General features: G+C 42.6%; 1 protein-coding gene across 2 annotated transcripts in view; it reads left to right on the top strand.

The window, feature by feature from the left end:
• LOC139279841 (hippocalcin-like protein 1) overlaps positions 1 to 20,079 on the top strand; it is a 192,390-nt gene that overhangs the window by 127,948 nt on the left and 44,363 nt on the right. For both annotated transcript variants that reach the window (XM_070899103.1, XM_070899102.1), the window contains one exon: positions 18,977 to 19,374. In XM_070899103.1, the coding sequence (XP_070755204.1) occupies positions 18,997 to 19,374 (378 nt within the window). In that variant the 5' untranslated portion in view covers positions 18,977 to 18,996. The remainder of the gene's footprint in view (positions 1 to 18,976; positions 19,375 to 20,079) is intronic.

Genomic DNA, 20,079 nt, shown 5'->3' with positions numbered 1-20,079 from the left:
ATCTGCGCCAAAAAGATCAGGTTACCACGGTAACAAGGGACACAATGCAGGCTGAGGCTGGAAAGTGAAATATACAACCAGCTCGCAACCTGCACGAGCACCTTAAAATACATTGCAGCACCTTCCCAAGCACAAATGCATTGTAGCAACTTACCTCCATTAAATTATTAAAGTCCCCCCACCCGATGCCGGTGCCGATCCCCGCTCCTATCCCAAGCCGAGGAGCCTCCTTCCTCCCGGTCCCGCACCTAGCCCTGGCCGAGTGGCCTCCCGGTCCGCTCCACCGCACCTATCCCAGGCCAAATGGCCTCCTCCCTCCCAGTCCCCACACCTAACTATACCCGAAAGGCTTCCCCCCCCCTCCCCCTCTCTCTTACCTCTCCTGCTGCTGCTGCAATTATCTGCGCCGATTTCCTTAACTTTCCAGAAGGTTTTTCTACAGAGGCCACATATGCTGGCCTAAGCAGAACTGGAGTAGCTCTCAGTTGGCCTAACTGGCCAAAATTGGCGCGGGTGGCAAGTTATGCCCCTTTTGGTTGAAAAAAAACTTACCTAAAAAAATTGTAACTAACTGAGTTACGCTGGTGCAAGTTGATTGGGGCAGTTTGGGTTTTTTAACTTAGGCCAAAAAAAATGGCACAAATCACTGGGGAAAATTATAACTGTGCAATTACTTTGTGCTCTGAGGCTTCTTACCCGAATCCGAAACTGATTTGCTTAATTTGTTAAGAAAGTACATCATAACTTTAACCGTTACAATTCTGGCTTGGCATGTGATGATTGCCATGTTCAAATTTACAGGAGATATAGAGGGAATTCTATGTAAATGCACGTGTCATGTGACTGCAAAACGGGATAATTGTTAATCCTGGACTATACCATTTAAGGTGTGCTTACCTGAATTACAAGGTATACCGTTTATTCATTGGGTGGGTGCCTGGTAAAAGCATTAAAAGGGAAACCATGTTTAAAAGCCGAAACTCAGAAAGTTTGGTTGGTGAATCAGGAGAAAAGTTTGAAAATTGAGAACATATCCTCAGCATCTGTTAATTCTGGACTAACTGTTATATTATTGAACAGAAGACTGTGTTGTTTGTGCAGAGTAAAACACATTACTCTAGAAAACTATTAAGAGACAGGACCTCTCTGAGTGTGTAATAAAAATCAATGTAATGATGCAGTGCTTTATCAATCACAGCAACATTTTTATATTTTTCAAAATGCCTCAGGAGCTATATTAGGGATTGGGGAGAGGAATATTCTTGCTTTGAACAAAACAGTGAGGGTGGGCGGTAGCTGCTTGAAGTTGCCTGACTGGCGGGTAAGTGAAGCTAACTATACTGTGTTGCTGTTTGACAATGCGGCTGAGAAAACTGGACCCGACTAGTTCCAGCTAGTTTTGTGTTCTGACTCATGCTGGCTGCAAAAGCGATGTATTTTGACACAAAGGTTACTATTCAATCTGGCTTTAGAGTATTGTAATTGATGGGCATCAGAATTCTGCAGCATGTCGTCGAAATGTCAGTAACTATTAGGAGACCATTTACGAGCTAGTCCATTTATTGTGTAGGTTAAGGCATGTAATGTTGTAACGGAACAAATAGCTCGAGAATGTTTGAGCTTATTTGCAGACTCTGAGCACTGGCGCTAGCATGAGTTTCTCTCCAAGTCCAAGACAGTAGCAATGTAATTGGACATGGGGTAGGAACACTTTTGGTCCAAAGCGTAACTCTCTTTTTCCCCCCTCCCCACTTACCAAATTCTAATCGATTGGAGGACACAACAGTAATGCAAACAACAGCACTTTTTTGAAATAAGGCAGGCAGGTTACTTACTTACTGCAGAGCAATAGCCACTTGTCATGCCGATGGTAATGCTATTCCACCACAGACACAGGCCCAGAAATGTGGGCGCGTCCATTTTTGGGGCGCAGGGTGCATTCCCTGTGCCTGAACGGTGAAGCCTGTTTCTCCCCAGATATTGGCCTCTGGCCTCATTACAATGGAGCCGGGGAATGTGGGATTTAGGGTCCCAGAATTGTGGGGTCAGGCTAGAAATCAGGGTGGGGTGGGGGTGCTGGAAGATCGGCCAGTTGCGAATCGGGGGAATGCGGGAATGTGGGGCGGCCAGGGAACACTGGGTTGGTAATCGAGAGGGAGTCGGACGTCCGGGCCAGGAGCTGCGGCGATTGAGGGCAGCTATGGTGACTTGGGAGGGGTATAGCCAGGGGGAGAGAAAAACAGCATTGAAGGGAGGCAGGGGGTGGAGTGGCGCTGATTGATTCCTTTTAATGTGTGGCCAGGAGGAGCACTCCTGCTTCTCCCGGCTTTTCATTCAGGTAAATTACTTACCTCGCAAGCAAACCCCAGCCCTGGATTCCCCAAGTGCAGTTAGCAAACCAATCTTGGACAGAAGGTCTCAAACAGGTATTGCACCCTTATTTGCATATGCTTCAGGCGTGGGTAAAGGGCTCTTTGTTTTTTGCACTTGCCCAATCTGGCGGCCCTCCATATTGGGACCATATTAAAGCGAGTAGCAATTTGCTGATTGTCAAATCAGAAAGAAAGACTTGCATTTATATAGTGCCATTCACGACCACTGGACGTCTCAAAGTGCTTTATAAGGTACTTTATAATGTAGGAATCGCGGCAGCCAATTTGCGCACAGCAAGCTCCCACAAACAGCAATGTGATAATGATCAGATAATCTATTTTTGTTATGTTGATTGAGGGATAAATATTGTCCAGGACACTGGGGATAATTCTCCTGCTCTTTTTCGAAATACTGCCATGGAATGTTTTATGTCCACCTGAGAGCAGACGGGGCCTCGGTTTAACATCCGAAAGATGCACAGTTGAAATTATAACATTTTGGTTGGATTACTTATATATGGCCAAACAAAATAAAATGAGTTATGCCTTATGCTCATGATATAAGGTTTCACTAATAGAAAGGTAAAATTTGATTGCAACAATACACAATCACATTGAAGTGGTTATGGCTGATGCAACATTACATTGCAAACTATGAAATTATTGACCTGCAGGTACATGCTGCATATTATGTCAGCATCCTATTTATATACCTTTACATGTAGCTTAGAATTTTAATCATCCATATTGCCTCTGGTCTCATGCAGTTGGTGGAGCTGCTTTACTCAACTCTTGGCTGATGTGAAATAACAATATTTATTTTAAAATCCCAACCCCGTTCAATTACAGTCCAGTCATCTTAATTCAAAATGGTTTATCTTGAATGATCTATTACTTTCAAATTGAAATCATGCAGAAAATGCCTCCCGTTGAAAAGTAATTAATTTTTTTTTAAATAAAACCTATTGAATTGATCTTTCTCTCCAAACAGCTCCTGATCAGTGCTGCTTCATTCAAGTTCAGTCGGCCACAGCAGCTATCCTTCTTGTGCCATTTTGTGAATATAACAATTAGAACCAGGAGTAGGCCACACGGCCCCTCAAGCTTGTTCCGCCATTCAATAAGATCGTGGCTGACCTTTGACCTCCGCTCCACTTTCCCACCTGATCTCCATATCGCTCGATTCCCTTAGTATCCAAAAACCTATCTATCTCAGCCTTGAATATACTCAACGACTCAGCATCCACAGTCCTTTGGGGTAGAGAATTTCAAAGATTCCAAACCTTCTGAGTGAAGAAATTACTCCTCATCTCAGTCTTAAATGGCCAACCCCTTATCCTGAAACAATGCCCTGTAGTTCTAGACTCCCCAGTCAGGGGAAACAACTTCTCAGCAACTACCCCATCAATCCCCCTCAGAATCTTATATGTTTCAACGTGAAATGACCAAACTTTGAATTGTGCAGTTTGTACAGTGCTTATGTTTTAATCACGTGCATTTCCACAGTTACTTTGGTGTTTTGTGGGAATGTTTTAAGGTTCCAGTAGTGTTTGGTGCTGCTGTTTATTTAAAATTGCTTGAAATTACTGGTTGTGAATTTTTAATTTTGAGCAAAAATTGAGCCAATTAACTGGAGTAGGCTGGATAGCATCCTGCCTCCCTCTCTCAGAAGCCTATTTATGAAGAGAGGATATCATAACTCTAATTAATGGACCAGACAGAAGAGCTACTCATGCCTCCTGCTAGCTTTTACAAAGTTTCATCACCATAGTTACCAACAAAAGGGGGAGTCATTCCCAGTGCAAACATAGTGATTTAGCCTAACCAAGGAGGCGTCCCTCTTGAAAAAACAAAATTAGTTCATCGTCCTTCTAATGACCCACTTTTATCTTTAATTACCAGCTGTCCACTCGGGTACAACTGTGGCCATTATCTGGGTTATCTGGAAACTAGCCATTATCCTACTGGTAAGAAATAACCCTTACTCCACCAAAGGCCCTGCAGAAATCAATTGGTAGGGTTAAGTTGAATGCTAGTAAAAGCCGTAACATTTTGAAACAATTTATCCTACCATCTTAATATTTACATTCCATTTAATTCATAATAACAATAGTGGAAAGATTCAGCCATGATGGAAGCGGTTTGCATATGTTTCAGGGTGATGCATCTCTTCCCTCAAAGCTGATGTGTATACTGAGTTCAATTTTCTCTCCGGGAAAGAGCTTGCGTGACTTGACGCCTTTGTTAAAATATTAATACTGCTAAGGTCGATCCGAAAATGGGAATTTCTACTGTAATCTGTGATGTAACAGCTCCAGCACTGCCAATGCAGAGTCTCATTTGAAGGGAATAAGAACTTTAGAAATAGGAGTAGGAGTAGGCCATTGTGCCCTCGAGTCTGCTCTGCCATTTAATAAGATCATGGCTGATCTGATTCTGGCTCAGCTCGATTTCCCTGCCCGCTCCCATAACCCTTCACTCCTTTGTCGTTCAAAAATCTGTCTATCTCCACCTTAAATATATTCAATGACCCAGCCGCCACAGCTCTCTGGGGCAGAGAATTCCACAGATTTACGACCCTCAGAGAAGAAATTTCTCCTCATCTCAGTTCTTAATGGGCGACCCCTTATTCTTAAACTATGCCCCCTAGTTCTAGAGAATTGGGTCAGAGAATTGGGGCTGGAGTGTTGTAACCTTGTAACCTTTGAATGTGGCTCCCCATTGGAATCAGAGGATCAGCAAGTTACCCTGAATTGCAATGTCCCTTCTGACCTCTCACCATAAAACAGGGAATGTCCCGCATTTTGTTTCACTGCAAGTGGAATCTGACATCACATCAACAAACCATCCAGCGTGCCACACTGTATAATAGAGCCCTTTTTTAAAGAAAATAGCTGGCTTTATGTTTAAAAACAGAAAGAGGCCGTCTACAAGACTTTAAGGAACTATTCCAATATTCGGGCTCATATGATGTTCAAGGCCACTAGTTTACAGTTTTCACAGAAAAATGGAGTCGCGAAATTCAGTCCCTAAAACACCAGTCAAAAATCCTATAATCCTGTGCAATAAAAAACTGAATTGAACATCTTCAATTGAACTGAAGCAATGGCTCTAACTGTAAGTAGATGGCATCAAGGAATACAATGCCTGAAATGGCAGTAAAGATCCCATGCTTGTTCACTCACTTATTCGGTGGCTCTGATGATGACATACTATTTGAGCTTTGCTGTTGTGACTCTTGATGGAGAATGACTTGCTTTTAACATTGTAAACATGGATGAGACTTCTGATCTGGATTTTGAGCAAAGTCTTTTTGAACGCAATCTCGCTAATAAGGCGTCATTTTCTCTCCTCTATTTATGGTGTTATTGCATAGAGCAACAAGGTGAATCTTCCCCCGATGTGAGTTGAACCCTATATGGGATTTGCCCTCTTTGTAATTGTTTTATAAAGTACACAGGTGCTTCAAGCAAAGTGAGAATCTAAACTGGTGCATATACCCAGGGCCCTATTATTCAGTCATTTGTTAGGCTTCGATAGAAATGAAAGGGGACATCATCCCAGTTCAATGGTTAATGCCTCCTAGATTAAAAAAAAATGATATTTAAAACTTTGAAGCCAAAGACATCAAGTAAAATTTTAATAAATCTATTTCAGCGTGACTGCAAGAGTCATTACATTTTGAATCTATTACAAATGTACTTGGACGATCAAATCTTGGCTCTCGTATTCCCCTTTTCTGTGCTTCTGCCCTGCACCTCCCCCTACCCATCCCCACCGTCTCAGTTCCCCTGGTCCTCACATCCGCATCCGCCATTTCTGCCAACTACAATATGATCCCACCACACTTATTTTCCCCTCCACTTCCCTCCCTGCTTTCTGAAGGGACCACTCTGTTTGTGACACCCCAGTTCACTCTTCCAGCACCCCCTACTTCCTACTGCCCTTCCCCTGGCATGTTCCCATGCAAATGCAGGAGCTGCAACATCTGCCCATTCACCTTCTCTCACACAGTTGTCCTGCCTTCTGTGTGAGACAACAATTACTTCCTCTAACTTACATACTGTGTTCACTGCTAAGGTCTTCTCTACACTGAGGAGCCCAAATGCAGATTAGGTGATTGCTTTGCTGAACACCTACGTTCTGTCTTCAAGTGCAACCCTGAGCTACCTGTTGCTTGTCACACCCCACCTCTCCCATTCCCACCCTGACCCCGCTCTCATTGGCCTCGTACACTGTTCCAATGAAGCTCAATGCAAGCTTCAATAACAATATCTCATCTTGCTCCTAGGCACCCTGCAACTCTTTACTAATGTCAGACTTTTAAAATTTTACACTTGACCCCTAAGTTTTCCACAATTTTCATCTCATTTTCTTGTATTTCCCAAGGCCTCCCACTTCCTTAGTTATTTACAAACCATTAGTCTCTTTAATATCATGATGCTTCTGTCCATTAATTGACTGAGTGTTCCATCGTTCCATTCACTTCCTCTCTGGATTAGTCTGTAATATATATATATATATATATTTATATATATATATATATATATATATGTGTTGATATAATATATGTTATATGTATTGATATAATATATGTTTTATATATATATATAGATATAATATGTTATATATATATATATATTTATATGATATATATATATATATTTATATGATATATATATATATATGATATATATATATATATTTATATGATATATATATATATATATATATATTTATATAATATGTTATATATATATATATATATATATATATATATAGATATTTATATAATATGTTATATATATATATATATATATATAGATATTTATATAATATGTTATATATATATATATATATATAGATATTTATATAATATGTTTTATATATATATATATAAAAATGTGTATATTCCCTTTTTTCTGACTGTATTGATATGCCTGTCCACCTCTTATTTTTCCATTTTGAGGAAGGGACACTAACATTAACACACTGTACATTAACTTGCCTGTTCTCTCTGCAGATGCTGAATAGCCTGCGGTGTATTTCCACAGTTTCCGTTTTTGTATCAACCTCGTGTATTCTGCAGGGATCATAGCCATGATAGAATACAAAGCAAAATATTCTGTCCATAAATCATTCTACCCTACCTCACACTGATTTGAAACATTTATTTCAAGAGATGTGCTTCAAGGTCGCCTTGACTGAACAATGTGACAAGATTTCATTAAAGAATGAACTTGCATATTTACTGCACTTTTCACAACCTTGGGATGCCCCAATGCGCTTTACAGTCAATGAAGTACGTTTAAAACATTGGGCTCAATTTTCCCGGGTCATTTGCGCGTTTTTTTGGCACGCGCCATTTTTTCTGGCGTAATTATTTAATTCAACGTTTCCCCCGGAATCTACGGCGGCGTAACTGCTTTAGTTACAATTTTTCTCGGTTAGGTTTTTGTGATATCATAGGGGGTGTTCCCTCATGTCCGCGCCAGTTTTCAGCATTTTTTCGCAGTTTGCCCAAAAATTTCGGAAGGCTTCTGCACTGAGCCCGGGGAGGGAGGTGCCGATCAGAAGGTTGCTGCACTAGGCACAAGACTACAATGAGTTGGGGTGGGTGGGGGAGAGAGAATTCCATCCATACAGACCTTGGGGAGAGAGAACAAAGAACCTGTCTTGCCTGCTGTGTTAATAATGGAACAAATAATGAAACTGATTCAGATTTCATGTAAAATATATTTTATTCAAAAGTTTAACAAACATTTCTTTGTACTTAACTTAACTTTAATAAAATTGCTCTTGTATCAAGCTTTAAAGTTTTCATTTACGATCATTTAAAAACTTTAAGATCACTTACTAACTTTTAAACTTGTAAATTTACATAACTTACAAAAATCTTTTAATTTGAGAACAACAGTAACAATAATAATAACTGTTATGTCTCAAATAAAGCAATGTGACTGAGTACTGTAGATTGAGTAAGTGTGACCTTAGTCTCTTTATTCTGTCTCCAGAGTGCTGGCACAGCATGGGAGGCCTGTTTATTTGCAGTGCTCCCAAGGGATGCTGGGATCCCTTGGGACGCCAACAGATGCACCCGCTGGTGGCGGTAGAATGCTGGTTGCAAGATGTTGCATACATAATAATAACAACAACAGTAGCAAAGAAAGGCTGCACCCATCTCTCCTCCACCTTATTCTGAAACCGTCCGCCGTGCTTGTTCTTGGTGACTCCACCACCCCTGCCCACAGGCAGTGGCGTAGTGTTTCTTGGTTTGGTACCAAGCTTTTTCTTTCTAAGATCTTGGGTAGTGCGCACCTGTTGAGGGGGAGGAGGGGGCGGCAGGCAGCAATGTGGAGGGCCCAGGCGGTAATGTGGAGGGCCCGGCTTGGGGCTCTTCAGAGTCTGGTGTGGGGACTGGTGTGGGAGTGGCAGTTGATTCTGGGTCTGGGCGTATTCCCTTATTGCAGCAGCTACCTCCAACAGTCCCTCATGCACCCTGACAGTGTCTCAGCGGCCTGCAACATTCCCTCCCTCATTTTCAGTGATGGTGTTTGCACCATCTCTGACATTCGCTCCCTGATGTTCAGTGACAGCGCATCAGCTACCTGTGACATTCCCTCCTTCATGGTCACTGACATCGTTCCCATTTCTCGTGAGGTTGCTGTTACTTCTCCCGACAGTCCCGCTACCTCATCACCCACCCCACTGATGGTGTCCAGGAGTAAAGTCAATGCTCTCCTCACTCATCGCCATCATCTGAACCACATCTGTTAGATCCGGCACCTCAGGTCGGGCTCTCCTTCCCCTCCTCCCCACGGGTGTGGCTCGCGCCCCATCACTGGCATCAGCAGCTTCGGACATTAGGAAACCATGGCATGTCCCACCAACACTCAAACCATTAGTCATAGAAGGGGCTAGCACCTCGATGGGCGGCGCCTGCACCTCCACCAAAGTCAGTAAAACAGTGGGGGCTTCATCCATCTCTAACCCCTCCCCCTCCCCCTCACCTCAATGCTCTTGGTCTGGAAGGTGGGATTGAAAGATGATCTCTTCAGGCTCGTCCTCGTCTGAATCTTCTGCATCGTCTGGGTTGGCTTCAAGTTCTGCAGAATATAACAGAGCACAGACAAATGGTTAGCAGCAGAGGAGGGGGGCAGGGTGGCATGAGTAGGCTCACACAGTGCAGGCAGCCGGCTGATTTGAAGAACCACGATGAATGATAGCACATTGCATCAACCGAAGCGTTGCTGACAGAGACATCCCGATGAACTGAAGCATGGCTAGCCGGCGCAGTACTTAACATTTATCAAAGGCAGACACTGGAATTTGCAGAACTTACCCTTTCCCTTGAGTGTGGGTCCAGCTTGTGCAATGGAAGTTGCTTTTCTCCAGGCAGGACCCATAAAAAGCAGCGACCCTCTCTTCCAAATCTGCCAGAGGTTGCAGATTTGCCGGGCCGCCTCCTAGTCGAGTTCTTTCCCTTTTATTTTGTGTCACCTCCCTCTGCAAAGATGAAAATGCAACTTTTTAGAGAGGGTGTCTTTCTGCTGGGTGGGTCATATACAGCTGGTCACATTTACAATTCCATTGAATAAATGAAAATATTACTTGCACTAAGTACTTGACCAAGGTCCTGCCACTTCTTTTTACACTGGTCTCCAGATCTTGTGGTGGTCACCATTGCGCAATAATCTTCTGCAACTTAGTTCCACCGTTTCTTCATTTCTTTGGGTGGAACTTTTATGTGACCTCTGCTGGTGTCCAGCTCCTGCCATCTGCCCTCAATCACAGTAACTAGTGTCCCCACTTCATCCTGTAAGAAATTCTTGGTCCTTGCACCACGTTGCATCTTGTATTGCTGCCGCTCCGATTTTTCCAATGCTCTCACACAGCACTCCTTTTCACACACACAACTGGCTCTTTAAAAATGGCCGATTGCCGAAATGGAGCTGTACTGTGCATGCGCATCCATTGAAATAACGTCAAAAACGTCACCTTTTTTGTCGCTCATGCACAGAAGGTACGGCATCGTTTTTTTCGGCGCAGACAGCAGGCTCCACCCCCTGAGGTGACTGGACACGCTGCGCGGCGCAAATTGAATTATACATCGGGGAAACTTTGACAAAATATTTCTGGCCTAGAAAAATGGGCGTAATTCTGGCAATATGCCAGAAAACGGGCTTGTGCAAAATTGAGCCCATAGTCACTGCTGGAACATCAGCAAATGCAGCAGCCAAATTTTGCACAGCAAGGTTCCACCAACAGCAATGAGATAAAGGACCAGATCATCTGTTTTGGTTGTGGGATAAATGTTAGATGGAACTCCTTTCAGCTGTCTGCTCTCTCAAGGGGATATATTATGGATCCCATCACACTATTTTGAAGAAGAGCAGGGGAGTTATCCCCAGTGTCCTGGCTAATATCTATCCCTCAATAAACACAACAAAACAGTTTATCTGGTCATTATCACATTGCTGTTCTGTTTGTGGGAGCTTGTTGTGAGCAAATTGGCTGCCGCGTTTCCCACATTACAACAGTGACTACACTCCAAAAGTAATTTGTTGGCTGTAAAGCACTTTGAGACGTCTGGTCATCTTTCTTTCCCCTTTTCCTTTTTCTTTTTCTTTTCCGTTCTTTTTCTTTCTTTCTGATCGATGCGGTGTTTTACCAGTGCTCAGGCAGCCATCTTCTGCAACGGGTAAAAATGACTCTCCGGCACAAGGTCAAAGGTCAGCAGCTGACAATGTCATATCACTGCATGGAAATTCAGTCCAGGGTTTCAAAATGGAGCTTGGCTGACGCACCAGATCCACCTTTTTAGACTCACTTTCTAATCAGCTTTTTGAACATGCTTTCCTGTTGGGATCCTGCCAGCTCTGCCGATTGTGTCTTACAATAGTGCTCGTTTTTGGCTGCTGTCCGCAACCTTGCTCCATTCTGGTTTCTATAGGGACCCAACTGCTAATGAGTCTCCTTCCTCTGATTCAGAGGTGAATCCTGGCTCCCTTGCTTAAATCCAGTTATCCTCACCTCCTCTCCCGTGGGCTCTGACTCAATAACAACAACTTGCATCTATATAGTGCCTTTAAAGTAGTAAAGTGTCCCAAGGCGCTTCACAGCAGTGTTATCAAACAGAATTTGACACCAAACTACATAAGGGGCTATTAGGGCAGATGGTCAAAAGCTTCGACAAAGAGCGCCTTAAAGGAGGAAAGAGAGGTAGAGAGGCAGAGAGGCGGAGAGGTTTAGGGAGGGAATTCTAGAGCTTAGGGCCTCGGCAGCTGAAGGCACGGCCACCAATGGTGGAGCGATTAAAATCAGGGATGCCCAAGAGGACATTATTGAAAGAGTGTAGAGGTTGCAGGGTTGGAGGAGACTGCAGAGATAGGGAAGGGCGAGGCCATGGAGGGATTTGAAAGCACAGATGAAAATTTTAAAATCGAGGTCAGCGAGCACATGGGTGAAGTATCGGGAATGGTCGCATAGTGGCTATGTTATTGGACTAGTAATCCAGAGCCCTGGACTAATGATCCAGATACGTGAGTTCAAATCCCATCATGGCAGCTGGGAAATTTAAATTCAGTGAATTAAATAAATCTGGAATTTAAAAACTTGTGTCAGTAAGTGGTGACCATAAAACTATCATTGTCATAAAAGCCCATCTGGTTCACTACTGTCACCTTCGGAGAAGGAAATCTATCATCCCTACCCAGTCTGTCCTATTTGTGACTCCAGACCCACAGCAGTGTGGTTGGCTCTTAACTGCCCACTGGAATGGCCGAGTTCGCCACTTGGCTGCATCAATCCACTACAAGTAATAGCGGTTCAAGAAGGCGGTTCACCACCACCTTCTCAAGGGCAATTAGAGATGGCCAATAAATGCTGGCCTTGCCAGAGACGCCCACATTTCATGAATGAATATATTTTTTTTTAAGTGTAATGGGACTTGGGATACTGGCAGCAGAGTTGGGGGTTCCATGGTCACCAACATCCCTTGCCCCCAGCAACCCCCCTGCCCCTATATGTGCAGGATATGTTTGGGAAGCTGGAAAAGTGAACATTTAACTCAAGGCCTCTTGTGCATTCCCAATTTTCATCGCTCCACCATTGGTGGCCGCGCCTTCAGCTGTCAAGGCCCTAAGCTCTGGAATTCCCTCCCTAACTCTCTCTACCTTCCTCCTCCTTTAATATGCTCCTTAATATCTCTTCGTCTAAACTCTTGGTTAGCTGCCCTGATATCTCCTTGTGCGGCTTGCAATGTTCCCTCAAAGTTTTTTTTTCGTGCACGGTCTCTTTAAGTTGCCTATTCAATTTTCCGTGCATGCGCGGTTTCTCCCATTGTAAAGCTGGTTTACTGAGAGTAATTATTGCACCTCTGCTATTGTCTCAACTGAGATCGGCTAACTTGGCAGAGACCAAAGTATCAAACCTGGGACTTTCCTGGACCGTGTGTCTCAACTAGTCATTGGCTAAACCTTACTACGCCATTGGAAAGTCATTGAGCTCATTGAATTCCCCTGCTCTTCAGGGCAGACAGAGCTCTCCGTTCTCCCTCAGCACTGCACTGTGACAGCCTAGATATTTTTGTGCTCAAGTCCCTGGAGTGGGATTTGAACCCACAACATTCTGACTCAAAGTACGGCACCTCCACCAGTGCTCCATTCTCCCTCACTACTGCACTGGAGCCTCAGCCGAGATGACATGCTCAGCTCTCTGGAGTGGGACTCTGAACTGATGACCTTCTGACTCAGAGGCAAGAGTGGCACCCACTGAGCCAGGGCTGACACTAAGTTCTGTTGGGCATCTAATTCCCTTGGGGTGCGTGGCGGCAGTAAGGTGAATGTGATTATTGTCCAAGCCTTTTCCGTTATTTGTGAGAATGGCAGGGATTTCAAACTACAATTGGTCAGTTACTCACAATAGGCAATTTTCTCCTCGATATGGTTCGAGCCCTTCAGAGAACTGAAGCACATCTTCTCCTTGAGCTGCTAGACTGCCTTAAACCAGTGGGACAAGATTAAAACTATTGGGGAAATATACGTGACAGTGATGGATCTGCAATCAACTTGGCTGTCAAAGTATGTTGCAACATCTGCAACTTTTATTCCAGAGCTCCGATTCATGGAGCAGATCATTCATCTACATATCCCGGCTGTCAATCCTACTTTGACAAACAAATCGAGGAAGATTTCAAATGGGTTTCCATCATGCTTATGTCTGGTGCAGCATTTTGCAAAGGGCACTAGTGTTGGTTTTATCAACATGGAGTACAGGATCCAGCACATGTCTGTCAAACTGCAATAACTCCGAATGTTGAAGATAGTATGGTAGTGTGGTGCTTATGTTACTGGACTAGTAATCCAGTAGGCCTAGAACAATCATCCAATAGGAGTTCAAATCACAGTGCCGATAGGGCTTTCATCTTCCTTGAATTGCCCTCCGCATCAAAATTGACCCCAAGATGTTCGAGATGCCTTTGGTTAAGATCTGCAGTTTACATTTGGCTTCATATTAATTGAGAAGCACAGTCCTTTTATTGAATGCATGCTATCGTGGGAGTTTCATTTGTGCCAGTACTTGTTGCACTTTTGCAACCATAAATAACCCAGAAGGAGAGAGGGCACTGAAGAGCAGAAAGACACCGATTTAGTTCCCCACACTGTGTTGAGCTCCCTGATTTTGGGGAGGGAGGGAGGGTTGTAAAGAAGAAAGGGGGGACAGTCGTCACCAGGTTTGTGTCAACCTACTGGTTAGTTGGCTCAATAGTCTATGGTTGATTGTGTCAATAGTCTACTGGCTGGTTCGGTTAATAGTCTATGAGTGGTTGGCTCAATAGTCTATGGTTGGTTGGCTCAATAGTCTACTGGCTGGTTTGGTTAATAGTCTATGGTTTGTGGTCTTTCTTCCCTTCTTTCCTTCTTTCTTTTCTTCCTTCTTTTACTTCTTTCTTTCCTTCTTATCTATCGATACGGTGTTTTACCAGTGCTCAGGCAGCCATCTTCTGCAACGGGTAAAAATGACTCTCGGGCACAGGGTCAGAGGTCAGCAGCTCCTAATGTTTGGTTGCTTGGCTCAATAGCCTATTGTTGCTTGGCTCAATAGCCTATTGTTGCTTGGCTCAATTCTATTGTTGCTTGGCTCAATAGCCTATTGTTGCTTGGCTCAATAGCCTATTGTTGCTTGGCTCAATAGCCTATTGTTGCTTGGCTCAATAGCCTATTGTTGCTTGGCTCAATAGCCTATTGTTGCTTGGCTCAATAGTCTATTGTTGCTTGGCTCAATTCTATTGTTGCTTGGCTCAATAGCCTATTGTTGCTTGGCTCAATAGCCTGTGGTATTTCCTTTTCCTTCTTTCCTTCTTTCTTATCTATCGTTGTGGTGTTCTATCAGTGCTCACGCAGCCATCTTCTGCGACAGGTAAAAATGACTCTCGGGCACAGGGTCAGAGGTCAGCAGCTGTTGATATTTGGTTGGTTGTGTCAATAATCTATGGGTTGGCTCAACAGTCTTATGGTTGGTTGGCTCAATAATCTATGGTTGTTTGGTTCAATAGTCACATTTATTTCACATATCATGTGCTTTTATTCAGAACTGTTGAGTTTTTTGAGGCTGTTAGTCAGCTTTGAATATTTATCTGGGTTGATGCGTTCGCTTCACTGGTTTCCGTCCTCCGTTAGTGAGACACAATTTAAGCCCCAACAATGCTGCAGTTCTAGAATGACTTTAATTTCATGAAATTCATTTTCTATAATTTAAAAATATATCCTCTTTTGGCCTTTTGTGGTAAAACATATGTTCTAATTTTAACTGGCATTAGAAGCTGGTGTAATTTAAATCCGTGGAATCAAAATAATAACATTTTCAACAAAAATGAGTTTTAACAGCAAGTGTTATTTTCTTTAAATCCTGTCCAATTATTTCAGACGGCTGCTGTGGTTGTGTATTTGGATAAGGCCCGTGTAGTCGGATAGTGACCCTTCTGCCTGAGACACCAGTTGAAGTTTACAACATGTCTTAAACTAACAGCCTCTGGATTACTCCAGAGTATAATAAGTGCCCCATTTGCTTCTACAACTGTACTGTTTAAACAGCAGTCAGGCTTGTCTGGTACAGTTTTTTAAAAAACAACTTCAGGAAACTACCCTCTTGATTAAAGTGTTTGTGTTGGGGGACTGGGCAGTGACACCTGTGCTTTACCACTGATTTTCTTTGTGTCTTTACATCTGTTGCTGAAGTATTTTTCAGGATGGGAAATTTACTCCATGGTTTTTGTGCCAATTTAATTTGATGAATAAAATTATAAAATACTTATCGAAATATGTATAATTTTAGCAACTCGCCATCTGTATGAATAAAGGCGCATTATACCTTTACACATTTGCATCAAACCTCACCATAGCGCTACTTGCCCATGAAACTAACCAAAATGATGCATGGTTCTTCTCCCTCCCCAGACAAAAAAGATTTGCCCAATACTGTTTCTTAATGGTGCTTCGTTAATCGTACAGGAAAATAGGGCTCTTATCCTGAAATGAGATGCTTTTCCAAAAAATTCAAACATGACTGATTCACTGTTGGAAAATATACTTATATAAACATGGTAATGGCACTTCTAAATGCTATGCATTGATGAATTTAAATTGCTACTTCGTGGTATAATGCCATTAAGCACTAATGGCACAAAAAGCCCACGACAATTTTTATAAAATTACACCCTCGGATTCAAGTGAGTTGCAGTGGGACTTCACAAAGTACATATTTAATAGAAATGATGATGATATCAGTAAACAAAGGATAACATGATTGAGTATTTGTTGCAATGAATTTTGAAATTTTGGATGACTGTTGTGCACGGCAACTCTGGTGAGATTATTGAATCAGGGTGTAACTTAATGAAATAGTTATGAAATTCCGTGCAGATTTTAACTCTTCAGGTGCATGGGAAAGTTGTTCTCCTGCGTGGAGTGTGTAAGGAAGGTCAGCTCCGGGAAGTAAACTTCAGTTGTAACTGAAATATTTATCTGTTAAAGGAGCATTCAAATTACAGTAGTCTACCGAACATCATTCTTGGAACCAGACGTTCCACCTTCTTTGGTATGAAGGCACAAAGCCCAGGCTGATCTCTCTCCTTGTGACTGTGAGGTAATTGGGCAGTCAACACAGCATTGCGATCAACAGAATGCAAACCTGTTGAGATACAAGTCAAATCTTACCTTCTAATCACCACTGAACAAGGACATAAACCAATTGATCCACTTCCTATTATAATGGCAACTCATTAATCCATACTTTAATCTGTTATAAGAATAGGTAGCAGGTTCATTGGTTTAGTCTGGATCATATATGTGTATAAATACATACAAAAGAAAATAGCAGGTAGATCTGTGTATACACTGTAGTTATTTTGGTCTATGAACTACGTACCAAAGTATGGCAAGAGGGAACCAATAATAGGAAATCACAAATGTCATTCGTACACAAGCACTGATTCAACCCCAACAACATGCATTCAACTGGAAAGAATCTGCAGTTTTGTCAAATGAATTAAAATGAAGGTTTCAAAGATTCGACTCCACAGCAGAATCTCATTATTTGTCACAATGGAGAAGACTGGCCAGCTCTCTCTCCAGCAGATAATGGAAATTGGCAGATAATCAAAAGCGCTCTGCCTGTAGTCAAATCAAAATCAAATTGCCTTGTTATTCCATTGAGTAGTGCCGAGGTGATGCTCAATCTCCAGGCACTATGCAGAGGAACAGGAGGCGAAGACCTTCTTATGTCAAGTCTCCGTCCACTTTATGCTGCCATGGAATTTCAGTGCGGGGCACTGATGTGGACGCCTACAACAGGCACAGGACAAGGGCAGGCGTGGAAATGAGTCAGGAGGATGAATTCTTGGCTGCCTTGCTTCAGTTTCCTCTCTGTCTGAAGCAAGGGGTGCCCACGATGGGGTTGCCAAAATAAGTTTATAAGCCTTGTGCTTGGACACTGTGACGTCGTTGTGTCTGACAATATCGAGCAGTAAGGCGAGGGAGGCCCGAGATGGTAACTAGAACCTAGTGGAACCGTCTTCTGCAGTCTCTCCTGCATTCTTTGGGCCTGGACGCCTTCTGGATGCTGCTCTCCAAATATTTAACGTTTCCAGACACAAGGCCTGTGTGGGAAGTGCAACCACACCATGCAGATGACCTTATTCACCAAACTTGGGCACTCTGAGGCCTGCATAGGCACAACATACTTTGAACAGGTTTTGCCCATCCAGCACCTGGTGAGAGAAGGAATATTGGGGCTGATGAGGTGTAGCTTCTTTTGATCTGTTTAGGATACCTAATCAAATACCCAGCATTTGCCTTTAGACCCACATTTATTCTTTTTCAAAAAATAAGATATTTTCAGAAAAACATGTTGACAGCCAAGTCCTGTTATGCCCGACCCAAAGTCCTTGCTCCTTCTGGTCTCCCGGCCCGAAGTGAAATGTCAGAGCTGCATGGATGGTTCTATTGGGTACTAGATGTCCAGATAATGGGCATAATTTGCTATGGCAGGGCATCTGCCATTATTTAAACTTGTTCCTGAATGTTTAGGTGTTTAAAAATGTTGCCTGGCAAGTTGCTGAAAGTGCGAGGGAAATGTTGCAGTAAGGGCATCTGGGAACTGAGCGAACAGGACAAGCAACCGTGTAACTCCTTAACCAATCAGATTGAAGGATTATGAAATAAACAGCGCAAGGACTAAGAAGGAAGTGTAAATCAAACTGGGTGAATTCAATGTCAAATCAGGTAGAGAAAGAGAAATAAAGAGCGTGAAAGAAAGAGTGGATAAAGAGAGAGAATAGAAATAGAAAGGAAAAGTTGTTTTAGAAATGTAGAAAGTTAAAACTTTACACTTTTTTTAAATCTGAAGGAATGAGACTCCATGCCTGTAATAGTTAATTTTCAGTGCGAGGTTGATTAGCAGTAATTAACACATCACATTATTAAACGGATACTTAAACTTTAAATGACAAGACTTCACTTTCTGTGACACGTTTAGTTCGTATCTACCATGCAAATAAAACAACTTCACGCCGTTCGATGCATTTCAATGGTGAGCTAGAAAGCAAGATTCAGTTTTAGCGAAGCTAATGGATATCCTCGTTTAACCTTGCATCTGTGCTTCATCTGAAGTTGCTGTACCATTTGCACATAAATAATGGCAAGCGCGATTATCCTCACCGTTATTTTTTTGACAGCAAATTCTGGGCCCATAGCTATTTATCCTGTTGGTTGAAGAACACAGCGTCTGGAAAATCCATTTAAAACGCTCATGAAAATTCTTAGATAATCAAGAGAGAAGATAATCAAGGTTCCACTCTTTATATTAAAATATGTCTTTAAAAATGTAGATGTGATCCCGGGTTTCCCAGTATTGGTGATTCAGCCATGAGCAATTCCGGTTCAAGCATCGCAATCCTTGCCGGCTGAATAAATAGCAGCTCGCAGGCACCAGTTATAACAAATATTTCAATGGAAATGTCCACTTAACGGCAGCAGACTATTGCAACCCTGTAGCATTGAATTGATAGTTGTTTAAATTTGTTTCCTTTTGCCCTTTTTAACTAGGTGTGATCACTCAAGCCAGGATGGGTAAACAGAATAGTAAACTGCGTCCTGAGGTCCTTCAGGATCTTCGAGAGAACACAGAATTCACTGACCACGAGCTCCAGGAATGGTACAAAGGTTTCCTGAAAGACTGCCCAACTGGAAATCTGACTGTTGACGAATTTAAGAAAATATATGCAAATTTCTTCCCTTACGGCGATGCCTCCAAATTTGCTGAGCACGTATTCCGTACCTTTGACACCAATGCTGATGGAACGATTGATTTTCGAGAATTTATTATTGCGCTGAGTGTCACATCCCGTGGCAAGCTGGAGCAGAAGTTGAAGTGGGCATTCAGCATGTACGACCTGGATGGGAACGGGTACATCAGTCGGGATGAAATGCTAGAAATTGTACAGGTATGGTTCCAATTGCTCCAATTCTGTAGAGGTTAATTCAGGGGTACAGGTGTTTGAACTGTGAGCTTTCATCACAGATAACCTATTGGAAAAATGAGGCGAGGTTCTGTTCAGCTTTTTCCTTTCAATATTTTGGAAGTGTTTTGGTGTGAGCCCTTGCACAATGTTGGGGCAGATTTCGCTGTCAGTGGCATACCTACACAGTACGCCGCTGGCATCCGAATAGAATACAAACTTACCTGATGGGGACCCTCCTTCGCGAACTTGCTGTTTGAAGTTGCGTACTTGAGGGCAGCGTAATGGCCCATGGATCCCAGGGACACAGCGAGTGCAGAAGCATACCTGAGATCACATGGGCCTGGTGCTCCAATCAGTACACCGATGGGAAAGTGTCTACCTCCAATATTGCATTTCACCCAACATTATATTATTACAGAATTATCTGCAAAGGTAACGTGAATAAATATCTGATACAAGCATAAATATAACCGAGCCCAAACAACGATCTGAACAAAAACACAGAAATAGTGATTAGTGTTCTGTGCTGAAATTCTAATAATCTGCGTTGATGGTATAGTAATATGACCGTATTCATAGCCTGGATCTGAAAAATCTGTACATTAATCATTGGAGGTGTTTTCGGCAGTTTTAGAATTTATTACATCCCATTCAGAGCTAATAGAATGAATAAGTGTCGCTATCTAA

This window comes from Pristiophorus japonicus, chromosome 14, assembly GCF_044704955.1.
Source record: "Pristiophorus japonicus isolate sPriJap1 chromosome 14, sPriJap1.hap1, whole genome shotgun sequence".
NCBI classification, from domain to species: Eukaryota; Metazoa; Chordata; class Chondrichthyes; family Pristiophoridae; genus Pristiophorus; species Pristiophorus japonicus.
Note: the sequence above shows the minus strand (reverse complement) of the source record. Positions and strands in the feature narration are given on the sequence as shown.